Source organism: Cololabis saira, chromosome 19, assembly GCF_033807715.1.
Source record: "Cololabis saira isolate AMF1-May2022 chromosome 19, fColSai1.1, whole genome shotgun sequence".
Taxonomy (NCBI): Eukaryota; Metazoa; Chordata; class Actinopteri; order Beloniformes; family Belonidae; genus Cololabis; species Cololabis saira.
In genome coordinates, this window is record NC_084605.1 from 35,496,486 (window position 1) to 35,523,370 (window position 26,885).

Below are 26,885 nucleotides of genomic sequence, written 5' to 3' on the forward strand. Positions count from 1 at the left end.
GCAACTATTTTAATCATGGTTTTAAATAAAAAAGAGATTTAAATGAAAGCGTGGTAATAAACATGATGAAATGAAACACTGCACAAAGAGAGGATGCTCCAACTGTAGGCTGATGATTATACTGGAAATTATGGGAAGGAATATTTGGAAGGAACACACTGTAATTTATTTTCTGTTATTACCGACATACACTCACCGGCCACTTTATTAGGTACCTTGCTAGTACGGGGTTGGACCCCTTTTGCTTTCAAAACGGCCTTAATCCTTCGTGACATAGATTCAACAAGGTGCTGGAAACATTCCTCAGAAAGTTTGGTCCATATTGACATGATAGCATCACACAGTTGCTGCAGATTTGTCGGCTGCACATCCATGATGTGAATCTCCCGTTCCAACACATCTCAAAGGTTCTCTATTGGATTGAGATCTGCTGACTGTGGAGGCTATTTGAGTCGTGAACTCATTGTCATGTTAAAAAAAACCAGTCTGAGATTATTCACGCTTTATGACATGGCGTGTTATCCTGCTGGAAGTAGCCATTAGAAGATGGGTACACTGTGGTCATAAAGGGATGGACATGGTTAGCTACAATACGTTGACGTTGACAAGATGCTCAATTGGTACTAATGGGCCCAAAGTGTGCCAGGAAAATATCCCTCACACTATTACACCACCACCAGCTTTCATGTTGTTGACGCCAAATTCTGACCCAACCATCCGAATGTCGCAGCAGAAATTGAGACTCATCAGACCAGGAAATCTTTTTCCAAACTTCTTTTGTCCAGTGTTGGTGAGCCTGAGTGAATTGTAGTCTCAGTTTCCTGTTCTCAGCTGACGGGAGTGGCCCGGTGTGGTCTTCTGCTGCTGTAGCCCATCCACCTCAAGTGTTCAGAGATGCTCTTCTGCACACCTCGGTTGTAACAAGTGGTTAATTGAGTAACTGTTCCCTTTCCATCAGCTCCAACCACTCTGGCCATTCTCTTCTGACCTTTGGCATCAACAAAGCATTTGCCTTCACGTTTCTCCCCCATTCTGATGCTGGTTTGAACTGCAGCAGATCGTCTTGACCGCGTCTACAGGCCTAAATGCACTGGGTTTGGCACCATGTGATTGGCTGATTAGAAATTTGCGTTAACGAGCAGTTGGACAGGTGTTCCTAATAAAGTGGCCGGTGAGTGTAAGATGGAGCACTAAAAGTAGATTTGAAACGAAAAGAACGTAAGCAGACTTTATGTTAAAACAATGTTACTGCACCACAGCTATTAAAAAAGGAAACATCTACCAAGGAGGGATACACAAGTGTGTGTCACAGTTTAAAGAGTGCGCAGGTTTCTTTGTGATAAAAGGCTGATTATATTCTTCTCTCTGGTTGATTAAATGCCAATTTACAAAATTAATCATGCCACTTGTGTCCTGCTATAAAACTCTGCACACTCTTGCTACACCATAACACATGACTGGCTACATCAATGCTTAAGCAACCAAACAGGCTCAGCATTGTTCATAATCCAGAACTAATTTGCCAAAACTATTATCAACATCCTGCATCATAATTTAGTTTTAGGTCTAGCTGCTTACTCTGGGCACTAAACAGCACGGATTGCTAAAAAAGCACGGAGACAAAACTACAGCAAGACTCTTGCTTGATGTTAAATTAGTCACAGATGTGAAGCATTTTCCAACACCCTACTCACTTTTGTCTGCCAGGGATGAAAGAGTGAACATAAGAGAGGAGGAAAAAAGAGGAAAGTGAGACACTGATGAGATGAACAGTTAATGGTGTGAAAATCATGATACTGTAAGACAAGAAGTCAATGATTGGCTCAAGATGAATAAAGAAAAGGAACAAGAGATAATTTAACCGCTATTTGACAAAGCATCTTCCACATTTTGGTTTAAATACTTAGTGGCTGAAAGAGGATCTTTCAGTATATAAATAGCATTATTAATGCTTGTTTGGGATTAAAACTAAAAACCTTCCCAATGCAGTTATATTGTCGTTATGGATTCTGAATGATTTTGGCTTTTCCTCATAAATAGTCTTGTAATCATTTTAATCAATATTCAATATTTAACATATATCAGTTCTGGCCAAATTCTTAGGAGAGAATAAAGTGAAATACAAAAATCAAGAAAGTCACTATTATCTTAGTTATTTGTCTTTTTTTTTTTAAATCTCAAAATAATAATTAAACATTAAGCATTAAACATTAATTGACATTGTATAATGTGATCTTAAAATGTACTTTGAACGTGAACCTTATAAAGTGCTATGTGTGTCTGAATAAACATGACCTTAAACACAATGAGATTATTACAATAAAATACATAAATAAATAGATAACCATATTCAATAAAGGAGACTTGTTATTTGATCATTGGTGAAAATTCTCCAACATCAAGTATCTCTTAGGGGTGAAAGAACGCTTGGGTTTTAAGGATTAGAGGTTGATTTGAAGGTGTAAGGATCTGATTAGTCTTCCTTAGAAAGACACTCAGTCACTAACATTAACACCTGTTTCACTCAAAAAGCAGAAGCTGTTTATGATGACAGGGACAACAATGAGCAACTTATGATCTAAAGAAAAACGTTTTGATGCCCATCAGGATGGAAAAAGCTTACACGACCACAGAGCACTTGTTGAAAACCAGTGAAGGCCGCTGTAATTCTTCTGGAGACAAACCAATTTAATTCCACGAACAGGTTGCATAAAAGTCCACACAGACACAAAAACACAGCAGCAAAATGTCTAAACGACTTAAGGCCTCGTGTCATAATTTACAAAACTGGTCAGCAACGGGAACGCCGCTGACCGGTATAGCAGAAGATCTTGGTGCCTGTTTGACGTTAGTTAAAAATCAGTTGGAAGAGTCAGGATACGTATAACTGAAATGTCCCTTCAGATTAAGTGAGATATGTGAGATTTTGAGACAGAAAGACACTAGTGGGGTCGGATGCATATGTAATTTTTCTCAGTCATTTCAAATTGGTGTTAAAGTTTGGTTTTCACTTCTAAGTTGAAGTTTAGGGTCTATAGAACAATTTGAGTCCGAGTGTCAAACACACAGATAAAAAATGGCCTCTAGGGGGCGCCGTAAAATATGTAAACTGCTACAACTTTTGATTAGATTAACCAAATTTAACATATGAGGTATGTATGGATTCAGAATTAAAAGGAGAAACTGGTATACTAAGCATTTGGCGACCAGATTAAAAATAAATACACTTTTAGCCAAAAATATTAAATGGACACAAGCGAAATTATGCTTTTTTAAAGATAAAGTCTGAAAATGTCCTCACAGTTGCTAAGGAATTTTACTTTTTAATGTTATTTCATTAAGTCAATACTGTGTGGCGATTAAACTGAAATCGAAATGCTCCTCACTCTTCTATTCTATGCCCAAAATGTAGTAACAGCCATAATCTTTGTATGTATGGATTTAGGATCAGGAGTCCCAACTTTTTTCAATCAATCAATCGATCGATCGATCGATCGATCGATCGACCGACCGACCGACCGACCAACCAACCAAGCCATCACGCCATCATTTTATACACAATAAATTTCCACTAAAGAACTTTATATCTGGAAGAAAGTAAATCAATAACATAAGAAGAGAAACAATAGTTTTTCTGGCATTTAAAAATGAACAGGGGACCATAGGGCTAACATTTATTCTGAGAACTTCACTCTACAATGATAACTATGGTTTACTTCTTGGATTTATTCTATGTCAGTCTTAAAAGTTCTGACATGTGCACTTGCACAGACGTGTGCACTTTAACTTTGCCTTCATGCACTTGCACTGAGAACTGGCAGGTCGACTTGTACAAGTACTTGTACAACCGCACTTCACATCTAGTTGGAATACGTCTTTTGCAATGGGTTGCGTAGTCCAAATAGGAAGAAGTTTGCTGTCCTCTTCTTTCCACCCATGGTCAGTGGGGTTGTTGACAGGCATTGTTGACCTAAATGAATGAATAAATAAATGCATTATTTTTTTGGGGTTATACAGTATACTACAATACTCAAATCCATACAGGTGCATACTTACATGTGGGCTGTCGTCCAGTTGCTTGCTTGGAAGACACTCCTTGTGAGATGTAGATCCAAAGCATCCATTGTTGGGGGGATTCTTTCAACATCCCTCGTCTTCTGTGAGAATAGTCTCATTTGAAGAAGATCAACATCATTTTCCTCATTTGATTCACTGGAGTACAGCCTACAGACAAAGTTTATTGCAACTTCTTTCAGCCTTGGAAAGGTTTGGAATGGAGTCTCAACGATAGTTGTGAACTCCTCTGTCAAGTGTGGAACTTCGTGCATCAATTTGCAGAAGGATCGCTTACCCCTGAACTTGAAAGAAGATGTGCTGTCTCATCCAGTGAATGCGCTGAAGAGAGCCATGGCTTTACATGTTTCTGTGCCCAGTTTTGTGGCAAGAGTGTTCAGGTAAATCATTATTGATGTCTTTCCAGTTTTGAAGCAGATCCAGATTTCTGCAGTTGCATTCAAAGCCTTGATATGATGGAAATTAGTCAGCAGGATTACGACAACATCTGTGTCTCCAGTATAGACCATCCCAACTGATGCTGTTTGGAGGGCATGGAGAAGATGCACTAGGACACGAGAGTCAGTTTCCTCGTGGTTGCAGCGATCCATTGGAGGACTGTTTCCAACATGGTGGACACAATCATCTGCTGTTATGAAGACATCTTTGTCATCTGGGAACTGTCCATTTGTTACAACCGCAGTTGACAGGAATGAAAACAGTTCTGTCTTATTATCTCCATTTGCCAGAAATGCCTGCCAATCTCTTGGGACTTTGGCAGTGCCAGAGATGCGTTGTCGGGTGCCTGATCCTCGTTTTTCTCTTGTTCCTCCTTTGATTGTCAAAGCACGATACTGGTCCCAGACGATGTCCACTCGTGTTGATCTTTTCAAGTCAAGTTGAACTCTTGGGCAGAAGACCTTGTCGAAGTAGGACTCTTACCCTAACCCTAACTCTACCATAACCTTATTTTTGAAAAATCACAGTATTATCTATATGGATGAAAACAGTAAAATAATTAAGAAGTGCAACAATAACAAAAGGCCTGCAATTTGGGTGCTTCATATCACGTCGGCTATATGCAGCCATATTTGTGTATGGGTATCCTAGCTATCTTTATGCTATAGGGATATTCTGAACAAAAATGTTAAATCCAGTTGAGTCATTAAACAGAATTTATTTACAATAACTTTAAAAATCATGTTTCATAGCAAATTTGAGGACATTTCCAGACGTTATCTTCAAAAAAAGCGCAATTTTGCTTGTGTCCATTTAATATATTGGGCTAAAAGTGTATTTATGTTTAATCTGGTCACCAAATGCTTGGTATACCTGTTTCTCCTTTTAATTCTGAATCCATACATGCCTCATATGTTAAAATTGGATAATCTAATCAAAAGTTGTAGCAGTTTACATATTTTACGGCGCCCCCTATAGGCCATTTTTTATCTATGTGTTTGACACTCGGACTCAAATTGTTCTATAGACCCTAAACTTCAACTTGGAAGTGAAAACCAAACTTTAACACCAATTTGAAATGACTGAGCCTTAAACGACCCCACTACACTGGTAATCAGCCAAAACATTGTTGGAGATAGTATCATGGTTTGGGCATCAATCCAGGGGTTGTACTTTCTTGAGCACAACTTGCTCTTGATAGACGCACAATAATCATGTTATACAATTACAAAAAATGGTTTAAGGATGGTTTGGAATGATGTGTTTTATGAATACACCAACAAGATCTCAGAGTTGTTACTACTCTGTGCAGAGAGACAGTAAAATGCGAACTGACCAACAGGTCCTGGAATTATTTAGCTGCAGTTGTTCCTGCACAACATCAAACCAAACGCAATATTCAATAACAGACTAATAAATAAATGACTAGCAGAATATTGTTTAGTGACTTTGTGAATTAGACCCCTAATCATAGAGGTAATTAATCTTTTCAGGACCAATTTATGCAGCATCAGAGAATATTAAAGGCTTCAATGATCACTCTCAGTAATTATTCAAGTATTTACCGAAAACGTATCTTTTATATTAGTGTATTTATACACTATAATATTATGCTCATTATAATGTCCAAATGTACTTTTTTTAAGTTGCAAAAGACAGAAGTATGATGCGTTTTAATAAATACTGAGACTTCTGAGGTAGCATTTAAAAACATGCTCCATTTAATGTGCTGCCAATAAGAAGTTAGAGAACACTTACTTCTTCACAGGTAATTAAAAACAGACATTAAAACCTAACCTTGGCAAGAGAACTGCCACAGGCAATAAAAAAGGAAGCCTTGAAACCTGTCTACTGAGCACTTTGGTTATGGACCTTAAGTCAGGAATGTGCTAACTTCTGCATTTTGCCGAGTTTTATAGGGTTTTAGGGATTTAATCCCAAGATCTCAATGATACAGAGCCCACAAGATGTTTACCATAGGACCCCAAACAGCCATTTCTGCAAGCGACACACACACACACACGCACGCACGCACACAGACATAAAAGACCATACTTCCACAATTAAACATGCTCTTCAGCTTATCAATGGAATTAATTATCGCCCAGGGTGGTCTTTATAAATTAAGGGGATGCATTTATTTTAATTATCTCATATCCAAGTTAATTTCTGCAGACATTTGTTAGTTACAAGTCTCACACGCACACGCACACACACACACACACACACACACACACACACACACACACACACACACACACACACACACACAGTCCTCATTTGGATGTACATCCTACCATCGTGCATATGAATTGCTCTCATGTTAATCAGAGTGAAGAGGCATATCAAGGACAGACAGGAAACCAGTGATGCATGTAATGCTGATAAAAAAATCGTCTCAACTTCCACTTAATGCCTCAGCAAGGAATCAAAAATGAACTGTGTGTTGCTCTGAATGTGTGTGTTTATATAAAAGCTAATACGGTGCCTCTAATACAACACCCATTAGGCACTTTCTAAAATCCAGACAGCAAATATCAAACCGGCAAAAATTTGCATGGGATTAATTTCCGGGTAAGCACAATTGTGTTAGAAGGCACACAGAGACAGAATATCTGTAGAAAGTAGTCTAGTTAAAATGTGCACATCTCATATACTGGAAAGTACATTCCTGAGGTGGGATGGGTCAGACGGGCAGCAACGTTCTCATGCACAGACAGGAGGTTAGATATGGCACATGTGTATTTGTATTTGTATGGATGACTGTGATGTGCATTTGCAATTTCACTGTGTCATTGAGAAAGTGACAATACAAGCATCTAATATATGATAAGAAAAATAAAATGTAGTCACCCAAAAGTTGACTGTCAAAAGAGTCAGCGAGCAAGTTCTGTGAAAACGCTTTCCCAGATACAGTGGGGCAAAAAAGTATTGAGTCAGACAGCAGTTGTGCAAGTTCTCCAACTTAAAAAGATAAGAGAGGCCTGTGATTTTCATCACAGGTATACAAAATGAAAAAAAAAAAACAAATCCAGAAAATCACGTTGTCTGATTTTTAAAGAATGTATTTGCAAATTATAGTGGAAAATAAGTCAATAACAAAAGTTCATCTCAATACTTTGTTATATACCCTTTGTTGGCAAAGAGGTCAAATGTTTTCTGCAAGTCTCCACAAGGTTTTTCTACACTGTTGCTGGTATTTTGGTCCATTCCTCCATGATCTCTAGAGCAGTGATGTTTTGGGGCTGTCGCTGGGAAACACAGACTTTAACTCCCTCCAAAGATTTTCTATGGGGTTGAGATCTGGAGACTGGCTAGGCCACTCCAGGACCTTGAAATGTTTCTTAGGAAGCCACTCCTCCGTTGCCCGGGCGATGGATGTGTTTGGATCATTGTCCTGCTGAAAGAACCAGCCATGTTTCCTGCTGATGGAAGGAGGTTTTCTTGGTCTTGGCCATAGTGGAGTTTGGAGTGTGACTGTTTGAGGTTGTGGACAGGTGTCTTTTATACTGATAACCAGTTAAAACAGGTGTCATTAATACAGGTAACGAGTGGAGGACAGAGGAGCCTCTTAAAGAAGAAGTTACAGGTCTGTGAAAGCCAGAAATCTTGCTTGTTTGTAGGTGACCAAATACTTATTTTACAGAGGAATTTACCAATTAATTCAGTAAAAATCCTCCAATGTGATTTCCTGGATTCTTTCCCCCCATTCTGTCTCTCATAGTTGAAGTTACCTATGATGAAAATTACAGGCCTATCTCGTCTTTTTAAGTGGGAGAACTTGCACAATTGGTGGCTGACTAAATACTTTTTTACCCCACTGTATATATTCAAACTTGTGAGACAGCATTACTGACAGAACAGTCCATGAAATACTTATGAATGCTCCTCTGAGGGTAGAATGGTAACCTTCTCTTATCTCTTGTAAGAGTAGAAAAAAAGTGCATAATCACAGCAGAAAAAGTGACAAGAAGAGCTTAAATATGATCAAGTTGTCACATAGATAAACAGGCGGGGCGTCGCAATGACTATTAATGCAGTTAAAAACAAAACATAAAACAAACAAGCAAAAAAAACTCCACTAATCCTTGTTTGGTGTCAGGTTGTTGTTGGGTTAAACATGGTGTCCTCTACACATTAGAGCCGGGCTGGGCTCAGGCTGTTAAAGTGTTTCCTGGCCTCAATTCACTCACAGAGAAATCCCTCCTGATCCGCTGCCCACCCATAATGTTACATTGTGGTGGAAATCTCACACCCCGTGGGATTTCCATAGAGTGTGCATCACACATGGTGAATAAATCTTTTTGGGGAAGGAATGGATCCGTTCACCTCACAGTTCAGCTGAGCCCACCTGAGAATGAGGCAGAGAGCAACTGCGCTAGACTGAACAAACGTGATTGGTTTTCTGCACAACAAATGACTAGTTAATCAGTATTCCTGTGTGTTTGTGGCTAACAGAGTTGGAGAATGGGGTAAAGTAACAGAAACACACAGCTTTTAGTTACGCTGGCCCATAATGCAAGAAAATGAAGAGCTTTGTCAGTGTAGCTGTGTCAGGATCAGTACTGCCTTCACTGAATGCACTAAAATACCAGCTGAATCAGTGGCTTAAATGACCAGAATCAGACTCAACACATCCAAGCCAAATGTCAAGCTCTAGCCCAGTAAAAAAAAGTAAAAATTGATATAAAGCCAGCATCCATCTCCAACATTAAGCGAGGAAACTTTTAGAATGTCAAGATTTTTAAGAGGAGATTGTGTTTCTCAAAGTACTAACACCCCTTACTATTAGCTATTAGTGCTAATAGCCACCGTGAAAGAGTCTGATTAGAGTTTCGATCAAGTATTGAACGATTCTTTGAAACAAATTCACTGATTCTAGTGTTCTAGTGATTCAGTACAGTGAAAAGAATGACCATATCCATTACTAGGCACAAGCAGTATGAAGGGAGCAAACAAGTGGGTAAACGCTGAGAGACTGAAGTTATTCTAAAACGAGTCTGCCGTATCTGCAACGAATGTTAACAGCATTTGTGAGCAAAGCAAGCCCGCATCATGCAGTCAAGAAAAAGAGCGTGTTGTGTAATAAATTAATTATTTCTCCAGCCTCATCAAGCCGCTCTTGTCCAATCAGAAAAATGAGGTCAGAAATTGGGTGAACTCAGTTGTCCCTGTTATGAACCTGGACTGCAGAAGAAGAACTGAACAAAGCCCCCTGTGACATCATGCATAGATTTACTTAATAGTGCTTTAGAAGCCTCTTTCCTTTGGTGCTTTATATCATTTAGTAATTTAAAAAGAAAACAAAAAAAGACGAAGCAAAAATTAAAGCTGCAAGCAGCGATGAACGGGCCCTCGCACTCATGGCCACGAGTCCGATGACACCACCCACGACTCTCTATGTCAAACCATTCAAAGGTTATGGCAGAAAGTAGGAACTATCAAATATGGACCAATCAGATGAAGGGGGGGCGCGCTTTTTGGCGTCTATCGTCACCACGGTAACACTTTTGACTGAGAAAAGTAATGCGCGTCGTCGCAGGATGGAGACGCACATTTTGATGTCTAACACACCTGGGTGCACGTTACGGTTCGGGCGAAGAAGCGGCCGAAGAAATGGCATAAATTGCGCCAAAATTACACGATTAATTCAGACTTTTCTTTAAGTTGCGACATGATACAGGTGTGTACCGATTTTCGTGCATGTACGTCAAACCGTATCGTGGGGCTTGAGGCACAAAGTTTTCTAGGGGGCGCTGTTGAGCCATTTTGCCACGCCCATTAATGCAAAACATTAAATATCAAATTTATCACCAGGCCTGGCTTGGTGCAAGATTTGGTGACATTTGGGGCTCGTTTAGGGGGGCAAAAAGGCCCTCCTTTCGTCGGAAAAATAAAAATATAAACGTTGAGAACGAGAACAATTCCTACAGATACAATAGGGCCTTCGCACTGTCAGTGCTCGGGCCCTAATAAAGAAATGAATAACAGTTGTTACAGTTGCCATGGATGTGAAATTTAGTCATGGCGACTAGAACCGTTTCATAAGCACATGTTTAATATGTTTATTTCTGCTCCAAATCTTTACATTTTAACATGTTTTCTTAGCTCTGCATTAGCTTCAGCATGAAGGTTGGAATGTTGGCACTTGGTTAAACACTGGAAGTGACAATGGGAAACCAACTGATCTGGGAAAGGCAGTAATGTCAACCGCTTTGGCACTTTGGCCTCAATGTAAGTTCAGGAAAAATATCTTTAGAGTAAATAAACAACTAAAATAAATATGTACCTACAACTTCTGCTCCCTAGACAGTGTTCTGCTCCTGTATTTAATGCTTTTGGTACCACTGGGCCAAGCACTTTAACTTTGGCAAACACATATCTGAGATCAGGTGTACCAGCTGCTGAGTTTAGTATTTATGAAGTTTCAGTTTGGGTTTAAACCAAACTGTTTTAGGAGGTTTTAATGATCTTCTTTTACCTGTTTTTTCAGGAAACTGATATTTTGGTGCTTTTAAATTGTGCGTATTCTGTATTTTTTTTTTTTTTACATTTAAAGCACTTTATTCAATCTTTATCTGTTTTGTTTTGTATTTTAAATATGCTATATAAATAAAATTGACCTAAAATTGACCAAAATACCTGTAGATATTGCAGTGAAGAATATAAATCCAGCCTCCAAGTTTATAGGAGTAAGTTTAAAAACTTCAGTCTAGCAACTGTGTGATCAATCAATCAATTTTAATTAAGTATAATAAACATTCTTTCTGTCATCGAGTAAAAGCTCCAACTGTTCTTTTCACACTTCAGGATTATGGTTGTGTGTTTGCCTGGTTTCCCTTAAAAAAAATCTGTGAGAGAAACGCAATCTTTTTCCAGATCTTTGGTAACTACAGACTGGCAGGTTCTGCTAATTAGTGAGTTTGGCCATCTTGGCATTAATCAACTCGACATGAAGCTGGCCAGACTTTTACCAATTAGTTTAATTGAACATCTTGGTTGGCAAGGCTTTAAATATGGGTGTTGAACCAGTCTGTCAGTGACAAGTGTCCTGATGAACACCAGTAACACTATTTTCTTTGCTTGCAAGGTGCACATCTCAAAATTAATTACATACAGGAAAAAGAAACAAGAAAATTTGAATATTGTGATAAAGTTCTTTATTTTCTGTAATGCAATTAAAAAAACAAAAATGTCATACATTCTGGATTCATTACAAATCAACTGAAATATTGCAAGCCTTTTATTATTTTAATATGGCTAATTATGGCTTACAGTTTAAGATTAAGATTCCCAGAATATTCTAATTTTTTGAGATAGGATATTTGAGTTTTCTTAAGCTGTAAACCATGATCAGCAATATTAAAATAATAAAAGGCTTGCAATATTTCAGTTGATTTGTAATGAATCCAGAATGTATGACATTTTTTGCATTACAGAAAATAAAGGACTTTATCACAATATTCTAATTTTCTGAGACAGTCCTGTATTTGCAAATGCAAAAGTTATTGATGTAATTGTTTTCTTCTTTTTTTTTATAATGGTTAAAATATGATGGATTTATGACAGAGTTAACATTTTCATTTCCTCACTTCTGCTAATCAGTGTTTATATTTCATATCATGTATCTGTAAAAGTTTACATTACGTTGCCTGACATCATGTCTAGGACTTGGTAAACTGTGGATTTGGTCAATTATCCTGAACTTTAAGTTGATGACCGAGTGTTTGTTTGGGAGAGAATCAATGACACGAGGAACATTGCAGGAGCATCTTTCATTCCACCGTAAGAAAGGTGGACTGAGTGCCCATGAGGATGCCACAAAGCGCCCAAAGCAGGCGCCCTGCCAAAATGGGAAGTTTAACAGCCTTTGAAATGTGAGTTAATGTCTCGGCTTTGGCTCATTAATGGAAAGGCCACTTTCACACTTCACTTACATGGCGTTGTCGCCCAGCTCTTCATACAAGTTGTTGGCAGTGCCTCCCCCAGGTTTGCCTGTTGGCAGAGCCATCTGGATGCGCGCTGTCTTGGCACACTCTGCTTGGCGCCTGAACACAACAGAGAGGAACAAAAACAGTTTGTAAAATAAAGCTGGAGCAAAAACATGACCTGAAGAAGTAGGGTACTGTTGAAACCGGGGGCTGACGAGTGTTATTTAGGCCAGTGCATCAAAAATGTCACATGTACAGTACAAAAAATGAGCATAGTCTTTTGTCCTCTAATTTGCTTGCTGCAAACACTCTTGCAAAGTTGTTCCACCCCTTTGGTTAAGATTGCATTGCAAAAATGTATTTCTAGTCAAAAAATCTCATTACACTTAAAACAAGACTATCACTGGAAAAAAACAACAATTTTCAGCTGTTTCAAGTAGATTTTCACTTCAAATTAGTAGAAAAATCTGCCAGTGGAACAAGTTTTTTTTTGCTTGTAATGAGAAAATAAATCTTGTCCCACTGGGAGATTTTTCTACTTATTTCAAGTGAAAATTGACTTGAAACAGGTGAAAATTGTCAAATAAGTTATTTTTCTGGTAATGACTCTTGTTTTAAGTGTAATGAGATTTTTTGACTAAAAATGAGACATTTTAACTAGAAATAAGACAAATATTCCTGGTAAGATTTGGAGTTTTTGCAGTATGGAATATCATCCCAAAACACAAGTTTGCCTTTTGTTTTCTTTTTTTAATTTTAGCATTATTATTTTATAAATATTCATAATCCCTTGGAGCCCGCTGAAATGAGCATCCCCTGAGCTTTTCTCTGCCACCACACTGAGGGTGACATTTCTCCGTTTTTCTGAGACATTCTTCATGAAGAACTATTTGTCTTCACATCTGATCATCCCGGGACTGTTTTAATGACACCGGTGATCCCTCAAGTTTTTCTCTCCAGTCTGTCTGTCCAATATTTATCACATATCAACCACAAAACTAATGACACAGCTGTAGGCCTTTAGCTGGCCTTCATATTTTGAAAAATCAGTCTGCTAAAATGCTAAATTTACATGTGGACCATTAGTGTCATTAGACCAAGGAGGAACAAAACCACAAATCATAGATGTGATTCATTTATTTTTTTCCTATTGTTTTGTGCCCCCAGCAGGGAATAATGTAGATATTTTGCATCAATCAATGTGCTGTCATTTTGTATCTATTAATGGCTGTTTTTGGCCCATTTAATTCATTTTTCCTCTTTTGTGGTTATTTTGAGTTAAAACTTAGCTTCTTTTATTCTCAAATTTAGCATTTTTAGGTAGTTTATATATCATTGTGTGGTCATTTTGTATCTATTCATCACTGTTTCAAATAGTCATTTTGAATATATTTCTGATTCTTACAAACACGCACATTTCATGTTGAATTGTTGATCTTATTTAGGATCCCACACCAAATGTTTCACTTACTGCCAAATCTTTCAATTTTAATTAAACAACTGCTCGCATCTCAGGAAATTTAAAATCAACAATCAACCTACCATACATGTTTTTGGACTGTCGGAGTACCAGGAGAAATCCCAAGCAAGCATGAAAAGAACATGCAAACTCCACACAGAACGCCTGCCAGGCCCCAGAGACTCTCTCTTCAAGAATAGACGGATTCCATTGGCTCTCCACGACTTTTGGGATTATTTAATGAGCTACAAACAGTTGGTAACTAGAAGTATCTGCAAAGCATGTCACGTTTAGATTTCTTGGCTAATCTTTGTACACTGAAAAAAATAAATCTAAGCGCATGTAAATATACTGTAACATATTTAAATCTGTGATATTAACAATTAAAAATGAAGTTTGTTGCTTTACATGGATACATCTAGTTTTGAACTTAATCTGCATTTGTTAAAAAAACAAGACATTGTGCAGTATTTATGTGAATCCCAGGCAATCTTGTCATTTACACACAAACAACAAGCAATGATCTTGTTGTATTTACTTTTCCTTTAACAATTTTAATCTATTGGGCAGAACGTATAGATGAAACATGCTTTATTTGTTTAAGTAGAACTTAAACAAACAATATGTCAAAATATGTGTTAAGAATATCTTGCTTGATCTACTTTTAAAAAAATTAAGGCAACTTTTTCGCATTAGATTTTTATGTAGATCAAGAAAGACTAGTCTTTGTATAAACTACTTAATTTTTAGTATGTACAAAATTCATTTGCAAGTAAAGTCAACCTAATTTTGGTAAATACAGTAAACTTAACACAATTACGTTGACTGTACTTGCAAAATGTATTATTTACATACCGGTACCTAAAATTAAGTAGTTTATACAGAGACTAGTCTTTCTTGATCTACATAATAATCTCATGCAAAAAGTTGACTTATTTTTTTAAGTCGATCAAAAACAATATTTGTATCAGTGTAGGTAGTTTATTTCAACTTTTAGTTTACTATCTAATAATTAGAAGAAAACATAAAATAACTTGGCTTTTATGTTTATTTTCCCTGTTGTATATTTCTCTCTGAAGTCGTATCCACACAGCCAGTTTGTTCTGCCTGTGGAACATGATTCCACATAGCTGTGCTGTAGGAACGGCACGGAGACGGACCAGCGTAACACTTCGTCTTGTGGCTGTTACGGCCCAGTTCTAATTTGAGAGGTAGTAACAGAGGCATAACACGTGCAAAATGAGTGCTGTGCAAATTAGCATGCATGATGGCGTAACAGGCAGTACTCGAGTTGTAAAAATAAATCAGGGGGGATGGTGGGTTTTATCATATGGGGACAGATAATTTGTGCTGATTACAAATAATATAATATATCACAAATAATAGCAGTGCAGAAATACTGCAGGAATGACATAGCAGCAGTTAAATGCAGCCTTCTGTACGCTTTAAATATCCACTGGGCTTACATCAAATACATCAAAACACAACAATAAAAAACACTTTTCTGAACTTATCAATATGACTCTGTCCTTCACAGGATAAGTAAAATGGATCACTGCAAAAACTCAAAATCTTAACAAGAATATTTGTCTTATTTCTAGTTAAAATGTCTCATTTTAGTAAACAAAATCTCATTACACTTAAAACAAGACTCATCACTGGAAAAAACAACAATTTTCACCTGTTTCAAGTAGATTTTCACTTAAAATAAATAGAAAAATCTGCCAGTGGAACAAGATTTTTTTGCTTGTAATGAGAAGATAAATCTTGTCCCACTGGCAGATTTTTCTACTTATTTCAAGTGAAAATGTACTTGAAACAGGTGAAAATGGTCAAATAAGTTATTTTTCTGATGTTATTTTTCTGGTGATGACTCTAAATGTTGAAATAGCAGTAAAACCACATTCATTGATGAAATGACATAAGGGATGGAAAGGAGGGATGGCAGTTTTACAGGGGGGACTATTTGGGCTGTTTTTATTTCAGGGAGGATGCCGTCCCCCCTCATCCCCCCTCAACTCCAGTACTGGTAACGGGCACAAAGATGAAATCTTTCCATCATGGGGATTATGAAAAAGGCTTCTGTGGGGGACAGGAGTGTGACAGCAGAGTGGAAGCCAGGCTAGTGTCTCCCTACTGCACCCACGGGAGCATCCCAAACACCAGCTGTGACGGGGAAACTGAGACCAGCGCTGTCGTGTCAGTCACAGAGTACGAGGGAATATTGAGCCTCGGTGTGATGACTGTGATTGCACAGCTCAAGAGTGGAGGCAGAATGAAGAGGGGATCTCCAGCGCGTCTTTAAACCTCCATCTCTGTGAAAGTGTCTTCTCTGAGATACATACAAACCACACAGAAGTATACAAGACACCAAACGGCCTTAGTGATTTCTTTTACACTGTAAATACAGCAGATGTTTTTTGTTTCTGATAAAATATATAGATAAATAAAATGTGTAATATCACTTTGAACTGTAATACATGCTGTGTTCAATTCTACGTGACCTGAGCTCGTACATGAGCACACAAACACTGGCTGATGCTCTTCAGGACTCATTTGTCTGATTGTGTGCTGTCCTCTCCTTTCCCCAGCCCTGGCTCTTCTCATCCATTTCATTGTTCAATGAAAGTCAACAGATTAATCACAGTGAAAGGTATTTAAGACAGCCAAGACATTAATATTTTGTCAAGGGAGTATAAAAGGACTACTCACTCTTTGAATCTGGTAGCGACAGATGAAGCAGCAGACGAGGGAAAAAGAAAGATTAGTGATTAGTTGGAGCATAAATCACATATTTCCTTTTGTTGTCCAAGTTTACTTCTCTTATTCTTACAAACGCAGTCAGGTCATTGTTCTTCATTAAACTCGTTTGGCAACAGATAGTAGTGATTATAGGAGTGATTATCAAGGTAATGATTACTGCTTTGTTTCTTTTGTCGGATCTGTTCTTTCTCAGCAGGACGAGAAGCTTCCTGCAAAATGCTCTGATTTACTTTAAAGGGGACCTATTATGGCATCTAATACCCCTTTTAAACAGGCCTTGAATGTCTTAAAAACAAGCTTTTGATTGTTTTTGCTAAATAAATGAGAAATTCAGCCTCTGAGCCATGTCTTTATCTTCCCATTCTCTAACCTCATTATCTATGCAGGATTCTGAGTGGGCGGGGCTATGATAATGAGGCTCTGTGCTGATTGGCTGCCTGAATGACGCGATACACCGCTACGGAAAAATGGCGGAAGCTCCGGCCAGCAGTTACCATATTTTCCGCACTATAAGGCGCACCTAAAAGCCTTTAATTTTTTCAAAAGCTGACCATGCGCCTTATAATCCGGTGCGCCTTATATATGGATCAATATTGAGCAACGAAAAAACAATGAAATATATTTATTCTAATATGTCAAGATCACAATAATCTTCCAATTTAGAACTAAAATATTAAAGAACTAACAAATAAAATACACTTCAATTAAATACGTTTTTTTTGTAATTTATTTTCCTAAGCCACTCCGGAGCCGCGGGTTGCCGACCCTTGGTCTAATGGATGATAACGTAACCCCAGCCTCTACTGTAGCGCCTTATAATGTGGTGCGCCTTATATATGGAAAAAGTTTTAAAATACGTCATTCATTGAATGTGCACCTTATAATACGGTGCGCCTTATAGTGCGGAAAATACGGTAGTTGTTCCGGCCAGAGTTAGTTGTGGGCGTGGTTTTACGCATCGGAGGCCAACCTATGTAAATCACATTTTGGTTACGTAACGACGGGAGCAGAATCTTATTGGCTCGTAGATCCACATCACACTGGACGGCTCATCCAGGCGGCTGTACAGACACTGCAGAATATGGTTTCTTTCCTCCTTCTCTGAGTTGGCAGACTGAGGGGAGACCACTTTATATATGTTAAAGCAAGAAAAAACCTGTTTTTCATAATAGGTCCCCTTTAAATGCATGTGCGGAGCAGTTCAGAGAAAACAAATAGTCTTTTGCTGTGGTTACCTGAAGAAACTATTACAACTGGCTCTGCGTGGCAGCTTCCATCCAAAATCATCAGGGGCCCCGCGGATCTTAAATGTACTCAAATGTAATAAATGATAATTGTGCTCAAAAACCTTCTGTTGGAGAGAAATTCAGCATCCCACGATTGGCTCCAAGTGCTTACATCATTTTGTTAGTTTGCCCACTGGCAGTATGAATGAATTTAAAGATTTCAGATTTTTATGGTTGGTTTATTTTAACAGGGAGAAACGGAGACCAAAACTTCCAGAAACACACATAATATAAAGGTTATGGATTAATTAACATTTTGTTGAGTGAAATAAGTATTTGATCCACTACCTATTGTACCAGCGAGAATTCTTAACTTTCATAAAAAAGCAGATTAAGAGGCTTGGTGAGAAGGAGAAACTCATTGGTTTGATTATCAAAGACTGGTAGAAACACAAAATCCCCATCAGTTGCCTTGAGTCTGGAGCTCCATGCAACATTTCATTTTTGTGGGATAATGATAATCATGAGAGGTGATCTCAATGATCTCAAAGCAGTTGGGACCACGGTTGCCCATTGGTAAAACACTTCTCTGTAATGGATTGTAACCTTGCCAGGTCCCCTACTCATGCACGGATCCATCTGAGGTTTGCCAGCGAACATCTAAGTGATTCAAAGTATTGGCAGAACGTGATGTGGGTGGATGAGGGTAATAGAAACCTCTCTGGCACCAACTGAGCTTGCCATGTCCAGAAGGAGAGAAATGCCGACTAGGAGTCCAAGTGCACGATCCCTACTATCAAGCACGGAAGTGTTTTTTTGGATTATTTCTCTGCTAAGTGTATAAGACGACTTCTTCACATACACACATTTGTGCTGGAAGCTGAAGCTTCAAGCTGCCACACGACAGTCTCAATACCTTAAGGACTTGGAGAGGATCTGAAAAGAGAAGATCGAAATCCCTCCAGAGACGTGCACAAACCTTGCCACCTTAAAGGAGCATGAGGCAAGAAATGAGACTCATTAGCGCCACGACGGCCGTCGGGGTTCCTGCAGCCAACAGCGAAGCCGGCACGGGAGCGCCGTTCAAATCAAGCTCTAAATATAACTTACAATGTTATCTTACCTGGTCAGTAGGAAATGAGCCATGTCAGCATCTGTTTTCAGTCCCAATTCAAGTTGAAGCTGCCTCCATGACTCAAACGCGTATCCAATGTTTACTCGTGCGCCGCCGAGAACGCGCATGCAGCGTCATGTGACGTCACATCCGCAGGACAGCGCGGGAAATTCCGGTCACAATTGCAGCACATTTTGCAGCACACAGCCTGTTCAAGGCAACGGAGAGATACGCTAGAGGGCTCATTCTTTTTGGTTTGGAACGCTTCATCTGACATTATTACTAGAAAACTTAAAACGTATACGCATTTTTTTCATAAATCCTGCCTCAATCCTGCCTCATGCTCCTTTAAACAAGAAATGTCTGACCTTTGTGCTTTCCAGCAAGGGTTTCTCCACCAACAAGTCATGTTTCACTTCGGGATCAAATACTTATTTTACTCAATTAAATGCAAATGTTCCCACAACCATAGTGTGTTCAATTTTTTTCTCATTCATTTCTCTGCTGGTGTGCAAACATAAACTTAGCAGGTGATCAAATAATTATTTCTTCCCTTGTAAGTACACTGTAAGACAACATTTAGTTTATTTTAAGCAAAGAAGAGAGCATGGCTAGACTGCATATTCCCCATTAGCTGTATCTTATCAGCTTTGGCTGTGTAACTGTTGCTGGGACCAGTTTGCAGTAAGTTTTTGTTTTATCCATGGGTTTGTTAAAACACAAACCTGCCGACGTGTCAGTCACTTTGAGTTGTTGCAAACATATAGGTTAATTATACTTACTGCCTGTAGGTAATAACGACAATCAGTATGGCAGGAACACAGCAGATAATGATGATGACTGCCAGAGCCAACAGTGCCCCTTCTGTGTAGCCCACACTCCTCACGGCTTTCTTCACGCTGGTCACCACGTCGGGGGTGCGGATTTCCAGAATTCGCCCACCAGGAGGGAGAAAAGGCTGGAAATCTTTATTGATGTCCAAGAGCTTCCCATCCAGAAACCTTGGGATGGGGAATGCAGTGGGATTTAGACCTTTACAATTTGACACCACACCATAAATACTTTTTCTTCCATGGAAGTGACACCATGACTAACATTTATCTGCTCAGTCTGGCATCCTGGTTGAAGGTAACTGTCTGGGTGAGTCAGTTTCCAACCAAAAATTAGATATTTGTACTTCAAATTTTATACCTGTACGCCAGGAAAATCTAACTTTGAATTAGTGTAGATTAGGGGTGTAACAATATATCGTGCAACGAAATTTTGCGATACAAAAACATCACGATAAATGTCGTGGAGGTGACAAACTGCATCGCGATATCGGGTTATTAATATTAATCTATTGTGTTGACTAGTAACGCGCATCCGACCACGCGTGCCGACCGCGCCTCGACCCACGGACCAAAATCTTCCTCCGCTCAGAAGAAACTAGTACCGTTTTGGTCCCGATCACGGGACTCTTGGGGGTTTTGAGCTCTGAACTTTTACTTATGTAAGGCTGGTGTAGAGTTAAGCCTTACCTTATTAAATTAAACCTTTTTGGGGTGGTGAGTAGGATAAACACGGGGACAACTTCTGCTGAGTTCCAGTGTACTTTAATGTCCCTCAACAGTGTAGGATTTTAGAACATCAACACAGCACCTAGTGCCGTACTGTGGCGTATCACTCCGCCCAATCTAAAACAGACTAATCACTACAGATAAACTGACTAGTGTCATTATAGTCCCTGATTTACATCAGAATATAAAGAATATATTTATAAAATAATGAACCATGAATTACCAAAATAACCTTCTTAACAAAAATAAATCTCCTCTTACACTTATAAGGTGAGCATGAATAAATCTTTTTTATGATGTAAAATTGTATGTAAGTAATTTGCTGAATAGGCTCCAGCTGATCCAAAATGCAGCAGCACGAGTACTGACAGGAATTAGCAGGAGAGACCACGTCTCTCCAGTGTTAGCGTCGCTCCATTGGTTACCCGTAAAATTCAGAATCCAATTTAAAATTTTATTACTTGCGTATAAAGCCCAAAACGGCTTAGCTCCGCATTATTTGCAAGACCTGATAGTGCCTTATGTTCCTGTCAGAGCTCTCCGTTCTCAGAGTGCAGGTTTACTCGTAGTTCCTAGAGTATCTAAATGTAGATTTGGAGGGCGGGCGTTCTGCTATCAGGCACCATTACTTTGGAACCAACTTCCAATCTGGGTTAAGGAGGCTGACACCACCTCCACCTTTAAAACTAAACTTAAAACCTTTCTGTTTAGTAAAGCCTATAGTTAGTGTTTAGTAAACCTCTAGCTGGTGTTGGTAAATCTCTAGGTAGTGTAAACTTTAGTGTGTCAGAGTCGCTCCTGTAGTTTCTTGTGCTGGCCCCCCCTTCTCCTCCCTTTTCTCTCTTTTGTCCATGTTGCAGCATCCTTTGCCGGACACCGGAACCTGCAGGTGGTCGTGGGTGGCTTGTAGCTTGCATTACGGAGCACAAGTCTTTCCCCGACCCTGCACCCCAACCTGGGACTTGCTGACTGGGCCGGAGCTTCGGGAGCTGCGTGCTGGCCTGCGGTACCCACCCCTGGTCATCCCGTTGCTGGCCCCCCCTTCTCCTCCCTTTTCTCTCTTTTGTCCTGCAGGTGGTCGTGGGTGGCTTGTAGCTTGCATTACGGAGCACAAGTCTTTCCCTGACCCTGCACCCCAACCTGGGACTTGCTGATTGGGCCGGAGCTTCGGGAGCTGCGTGCTGGCCTGCGGTCCCCACCCCCGGTCATCCCGTTGCTGCTTCCACCTGCCTGCTGTGCTGTTGCCGTCTCTGACCCACCAGTCTGGCCCTCGGCAGGAGAGTCCCCCCTGATGAGCCTGGTCCTGCTCAAGGTTTCTTCCCTCCTAAAGGGGAGTTTTTCCTTGCCACTGTTTGGCTTAAGGTTTTTCTCCCACTAGGGGAGTTTTTACCTGCCATTGTTTATGTAATAACTGCTCGGGGGTCATGTTCTGGGTATGGGTCTCTGTAAAGCGTCTAGAGACAACTCTGTTGTATTAGACGCTATATAAATAAATAAAATTGAATTGTATGTATTTATTTACTTTTATTTATTTATTTATTTTATTTTAGTTGTTAAATTTCTGGAAAAGAAAAAAATCATACATGAGAGAAACTATTCAGTTTGTGTCAAAATATTTGTACTTGTATGAAACTGAAGATGCATAATGCAAACCTGACATTTACTTTTAGTTCAGTTTGTGGAAAATGGTTGGACTTTCTCTTTAAAACTTAAACAGTTATAAAGCATTAAAAACTGTAACAATAGGGCAAACGCACAGCATTGTTTTGTATTTTGTGTCTTTCAAATAAAAGACCATTTTTTCCAGTCATATGTTCCTCATTCAAGGTTGTTAAAAAAATACTGCTATAATATCGTATCGTATCGTTATCGTGACCTCAATATCGTGTATCGTACCGTATCGTGAGATTAGTGTATCGTTACACCCCTAGTGTAGATTAACTGCTGTATATTCTACAACGAACCAACACTCTGGAAAGACACCCTTTGTAAAAGTAAACCAGATCAAAACAGATCTTTTTTTCCTCACTGTAAAATCTTCAACTTTCTATCAAGTCTCAAGAAATGTAACTTCGTTTTTCACAGGAATAAAGCTTGTGGACAGTAGGCATCTGATTCATCATAGCTTTGGTGGAAAAGCTCTTACTTGTAGAGCTCCTGCCTGGAAACGGCTCTGTTCGTCAGTGGGTCGATGGCATAAATCATGAGGTCAGACTTCGTGTAATCCTCCTGATCCATTCCTTCTCCGTGCCGATGAGGCCCGATGGTTTCCACGACAACCTTTGCCCCGGGAATCTGCTCCTGGACATAGCGTTCCAAGATGCTAAGAAATGGAGAAAATAAAAATTGAAAATGGCTTTATTTGATGGAAACGTGCTGTTTTTTAAGTGCTTAGACCACTAACATAAAAATTGAAGTAACTAACTGCGCATAACTCAAGTTAAAAAGACAGAATATTCTCCTTCAGTTATAAGATTTTATCAATCAGGACATGATTACCGGTATAAAAAGAATCATATATTTCTGACCACGACTTAACATCAGGTAAAGAAAATAAAAGGTAAGAACAGCAGGACCTGACATATTTCATGCAGAATTTTTCATTAAATAAAAATAAACAAAAATTCAGAATGTCTGCATTTCTGGTGTAGAGACTACCCACGATTCAACAACTTCCAGAACCAACTTTTAGTAGAATGAATTTGTTGCCATGTTGGTCGAGGTTTGTGGGCATTTGTTTCTGCGCAGCTCTTTGAAGATTTTAGTTCCGTGTTGTGATCAGGTCCAGGTCCAAACTTTGACTCGGCCATTCCAACACCTTGATTCTCTTACTTACTTAGTATTTTGTTGTGAATTTGCTGACATACTTGGAATCACTGTCCTGTTTCATGACCCGGTTTCAGCACAGCTTTAACTGCAGTCAGGTGGCCTCTGGCTTGCCTCTAGATAAATCCTCTGGCAGACCAGAGCAGTTCATGCTCCACTAAATGACTGCAAGGTGCTCAGGTCCTTTGGCTGCAAAATTCAGGTTTTTTAAGTTTTTTTTAAACCTAATGGTGTGATGAATGTGTGTGTGTCTGTACACCACATCCTTCCTATAATGATAGAATCCGTGTTTTTTATTTATCTATTTTTCATTATTTCACCCCAATTTGTCCACGGGGTGAAGTGTGGAATAAGTTACCTGACAAGATCAAAGAAAGTAAAAATATTGCGCAATTCAAAAAAGAATTTAAAAACAATACTTTGGATATGTATAGACATGATGGTATATAATCACGATTTAGGGGGAAATTGAACTGAATCTCTGGTATTATGTTTGGTATTAGCTGTGTATGTGTATTTATATGTATAGGTGGTAGGTATGTGTGTACGTGTGAAAATCTATGTGTATATGAATATGTGCACTGTATATGGGTGTAGATGCATGAATGTATCAATGTGTATGTGTGCGTACTGTATATATGTATGCTATATATGATTTGATGGTATAAAGGTTAGGGCATCTATAAGCTCGTTAGCTTCAGCCCTAACCCTTTCGGTCAGACTTATGTACCCTTTCTTGTTTTGTTGGAAGGACATTTTTTAATGATTGCTGATTGAAATGAACTCAAACTCAAACTCAATTACTATTTGAAAATCTCCTTTCTGAAATCCAGGCTGTTCGGAGATTCCTGTCATGTTGACGCAGTTCTGCCCAAGCCCCGCCCACGAGAGTTGATTGACAACTGTCTCACCTTAGACCTGCCCTGAGTGAGCGATCAACACTCCCGTCTCAAGAGCAGAATGTATCACGAGTGATCGAAGTGTTCTGTTCTTTACGGAAGAGTATTAGGGCCAGGCAGGAGAAAAATAAAAATCATATTTTAGAGGAGGAAGATTTTTTTTTCATTATGCACTTCGAGAAAAAAGTGGAAATGTCGAGAAAAAAGTGGAAATGTTGAGAAAAAAGGTGAAAATTTCGACTTTATTCACAAAATTTCGACTTTATTCTTGAAATTGTATTTCAACACTAATCTCGACATTTCGACTTTATTCTCGAAGTGCACAATAAAAAAAATCTTCCCCTCTCAAATATTTTTTCTCCTGCATGGCCCTGATACTCTTCCGTAGTTCTTGGATGTTATGATGAACATGACAAATGGAGTGGCACGTCTCTTTTCATCTCTCTCTCTTTTGCATGCACCTTGCTACCAACTCCGGCTCAGATTGATATGGTGGCACAGACGTGTCTGGAGAGAACTCCCGCTGCCAACTGTCATCAAGGTCACACATGTGTTGTTGAAACGTCTCACAGATGAGAGGGGCGGGGTGAGCAGAGCTCATTAACATTTAAAGCCATCAAACTGATTGATTTGAAGAGCTGATTTTCACAAGGTAAAACAAGTTTGAGCTGATTATCTGTGTTTTTGTTTAGCCAAATGTTTTGGATGCATTATGGGCAAAGATCTCCATTTCTGTCTCAACTATGTAGAGGACATTATTCCAGAATTAACTTCAGAATAGAACAGGCCCGCTTAAATCTGCACAGTCGTAGCTGTAGTTGTAGCTCTTTTGTTATTTGTTTCTTTTATCACAAGTAGGATGTCCTCCCCTGGGAAGATTGGCAACTATCCTAAATGTTTGCAACTGGTAAATAATCTGTCATGCTATAGAATGATGGATTTCACATTGCATAATCCTTCCCAGATTGACAGGCAAATACAGTTGCTTCTCTAAGATTTTTGCTGATGTATTTCCTTCTAGGCTTTGTTTCAACACACTCCAATGCTCCAGACTAGGGAACTGTGATATTTTTATATTGTCGCTCACTGTCACGGTTTTGGGTTTTGATTAGTTCCTATTTTATTTTGAAGGTCTGTGTCGTTCTTTGGTGAGTTATAGCTTGACTTCCCTTGTTCCCATCCTGCCTGACCATTTGCATCTGTGTACACATTGTCTTTCCTTCCCCCTGCTCTCTTGTCCGTTCTCTTTCCTGCCTTGTTTTTGTTTTTCTGCTCAGTTTCTGTAGCCAATGCTCTCAGTTGTGGATTTCCTGCTTCTTTGCAGTGTTTTAGGTTTGATTAAACCTGTTTGTTTTTTTTAAACTCCTGCTGCCTCAGCAGGGCCGGATTTAGTGAGGCCCACTAAGGTGGGCAGACTGAAATGCAGGGTGGGCGACGCTGCCTGCGGCGAAAAAATCTTGGGGGGTCAAACCCCCCAAGAAATGCATAGAGAACTATGCTATCATCATATCAGTTCATCTATCTTCTCCTTCTTTGACCAACAGTATGCCCTTCCCGACACTACCCTCTGCATTTACCCGGGCCTGGGACCGGCACTAATAGGACACTGGCTTGTGCCCTGTTGAGGCTGCATTTATTTGATGTTTTTTGCTCTTTTATTTCTTGATTTATTTTTTTTTATCAATCAATCGTACCCTATGGCATAGGCTCTGCGTGGATTTAAAAGGTCCCGTGGCAGGCTGGCGGCTCCAGAGCCTGCACGGCACCGCAGCCACCGCCACCCGCACTGGCGCTCTCCACCCTCGCCGGGATGGAGAGAGGCGTCTCGGAGGCTTTTGCTTATAGGCTTAAAGAAACCATGCATGTCGGCGAATCTGCGATGTCGCTCTCTTTCTTGATACCAGCAGATTGGGCAGACGGGAGCACCAAGGCAGTGATTATAAACGTTATTTTCTTTTAGACAAAAAAACACTGAAACATATTTTCTCATTTTCTGTGTTTGAGCATGTAGAACTCCTGATTCGTGGTGGATCTGTTGCTGGAGGCGTTAAGGTTATGTGTAGGGGGTTTTCGACGTGGCTCATTCTCCCTCAAGGCTGATTTATGGTTCCGCGTTACACCAACGCAGAGCCTACGACGTAGGCTCTGCACCCTACGGCGTAGGCCCCTGTGTCGACTTAACGCAGAACCATAAATCAGCCTTTAGTGCGTGCTCTGTGTGCTGGTCTGAACTGTTCCAAACTCTGTTGTGCTCATTTTGCTGGGATGTTGGGTCCCTCCGCCGAGACACAACTTTTGCGGTATGCGTTGATTGTTGTGTCTAAAAATGATGCGCAGTGCCCACCCAATCAGAAACGGTACAGATATTTTGTGATATTAAAAATAAAATTATAAAAACATAAAGGATCCCCATAACTTTGATTGGGTGGGCAGGACGCACGTTTGGGTGGACACAGCCCACCCCTGCCCCCCCCCTAAAACCGGCCTCGTGCCTCAGTCTCCTACGTTTGGGTCCTGCTCCAATCACCACACAACACACACACTTGTTGATTAATTAAACATTAAATAATTAAGTGAATTTGATTTCAATTCAATT

At 39.5% G+C, this 26,885-nt stretch overlaps 1 protein-coding gene across 1 annotated transcript in view; it reads right to left on the minus strand.

Annotated features, from left to right (window-relative positions):
* Positions 1-26,885, minus strand: part of LOC133419473 (protocadherin-15-like) — a 447,680-nt gene that overhangs the window by 47,794 nt on the left and 373,001 nt on the right. Inside the window, exons 32-35 of the mRNA XM_061708668.1 lie at positions 22,711-22,887; positions 19,788-20,006; positions 16,615-16,623; positions 12,450-12,560 (exon numbers count right to left, since the gene is read on the minus strand). Coding sequence (XP_061564652.1) covers positions 12,450-12,560; positions 16,615-16,623; positions 19,788-20,006; positions 22,711-22,887 — 516 coding nt within the window. The remainder of the gene's footprint in view (positions 1-12,449; positions 12,561-16,614; positions 16,624-19,787; positions 20,007-22,710; positions 22,888-26,885) is intronic.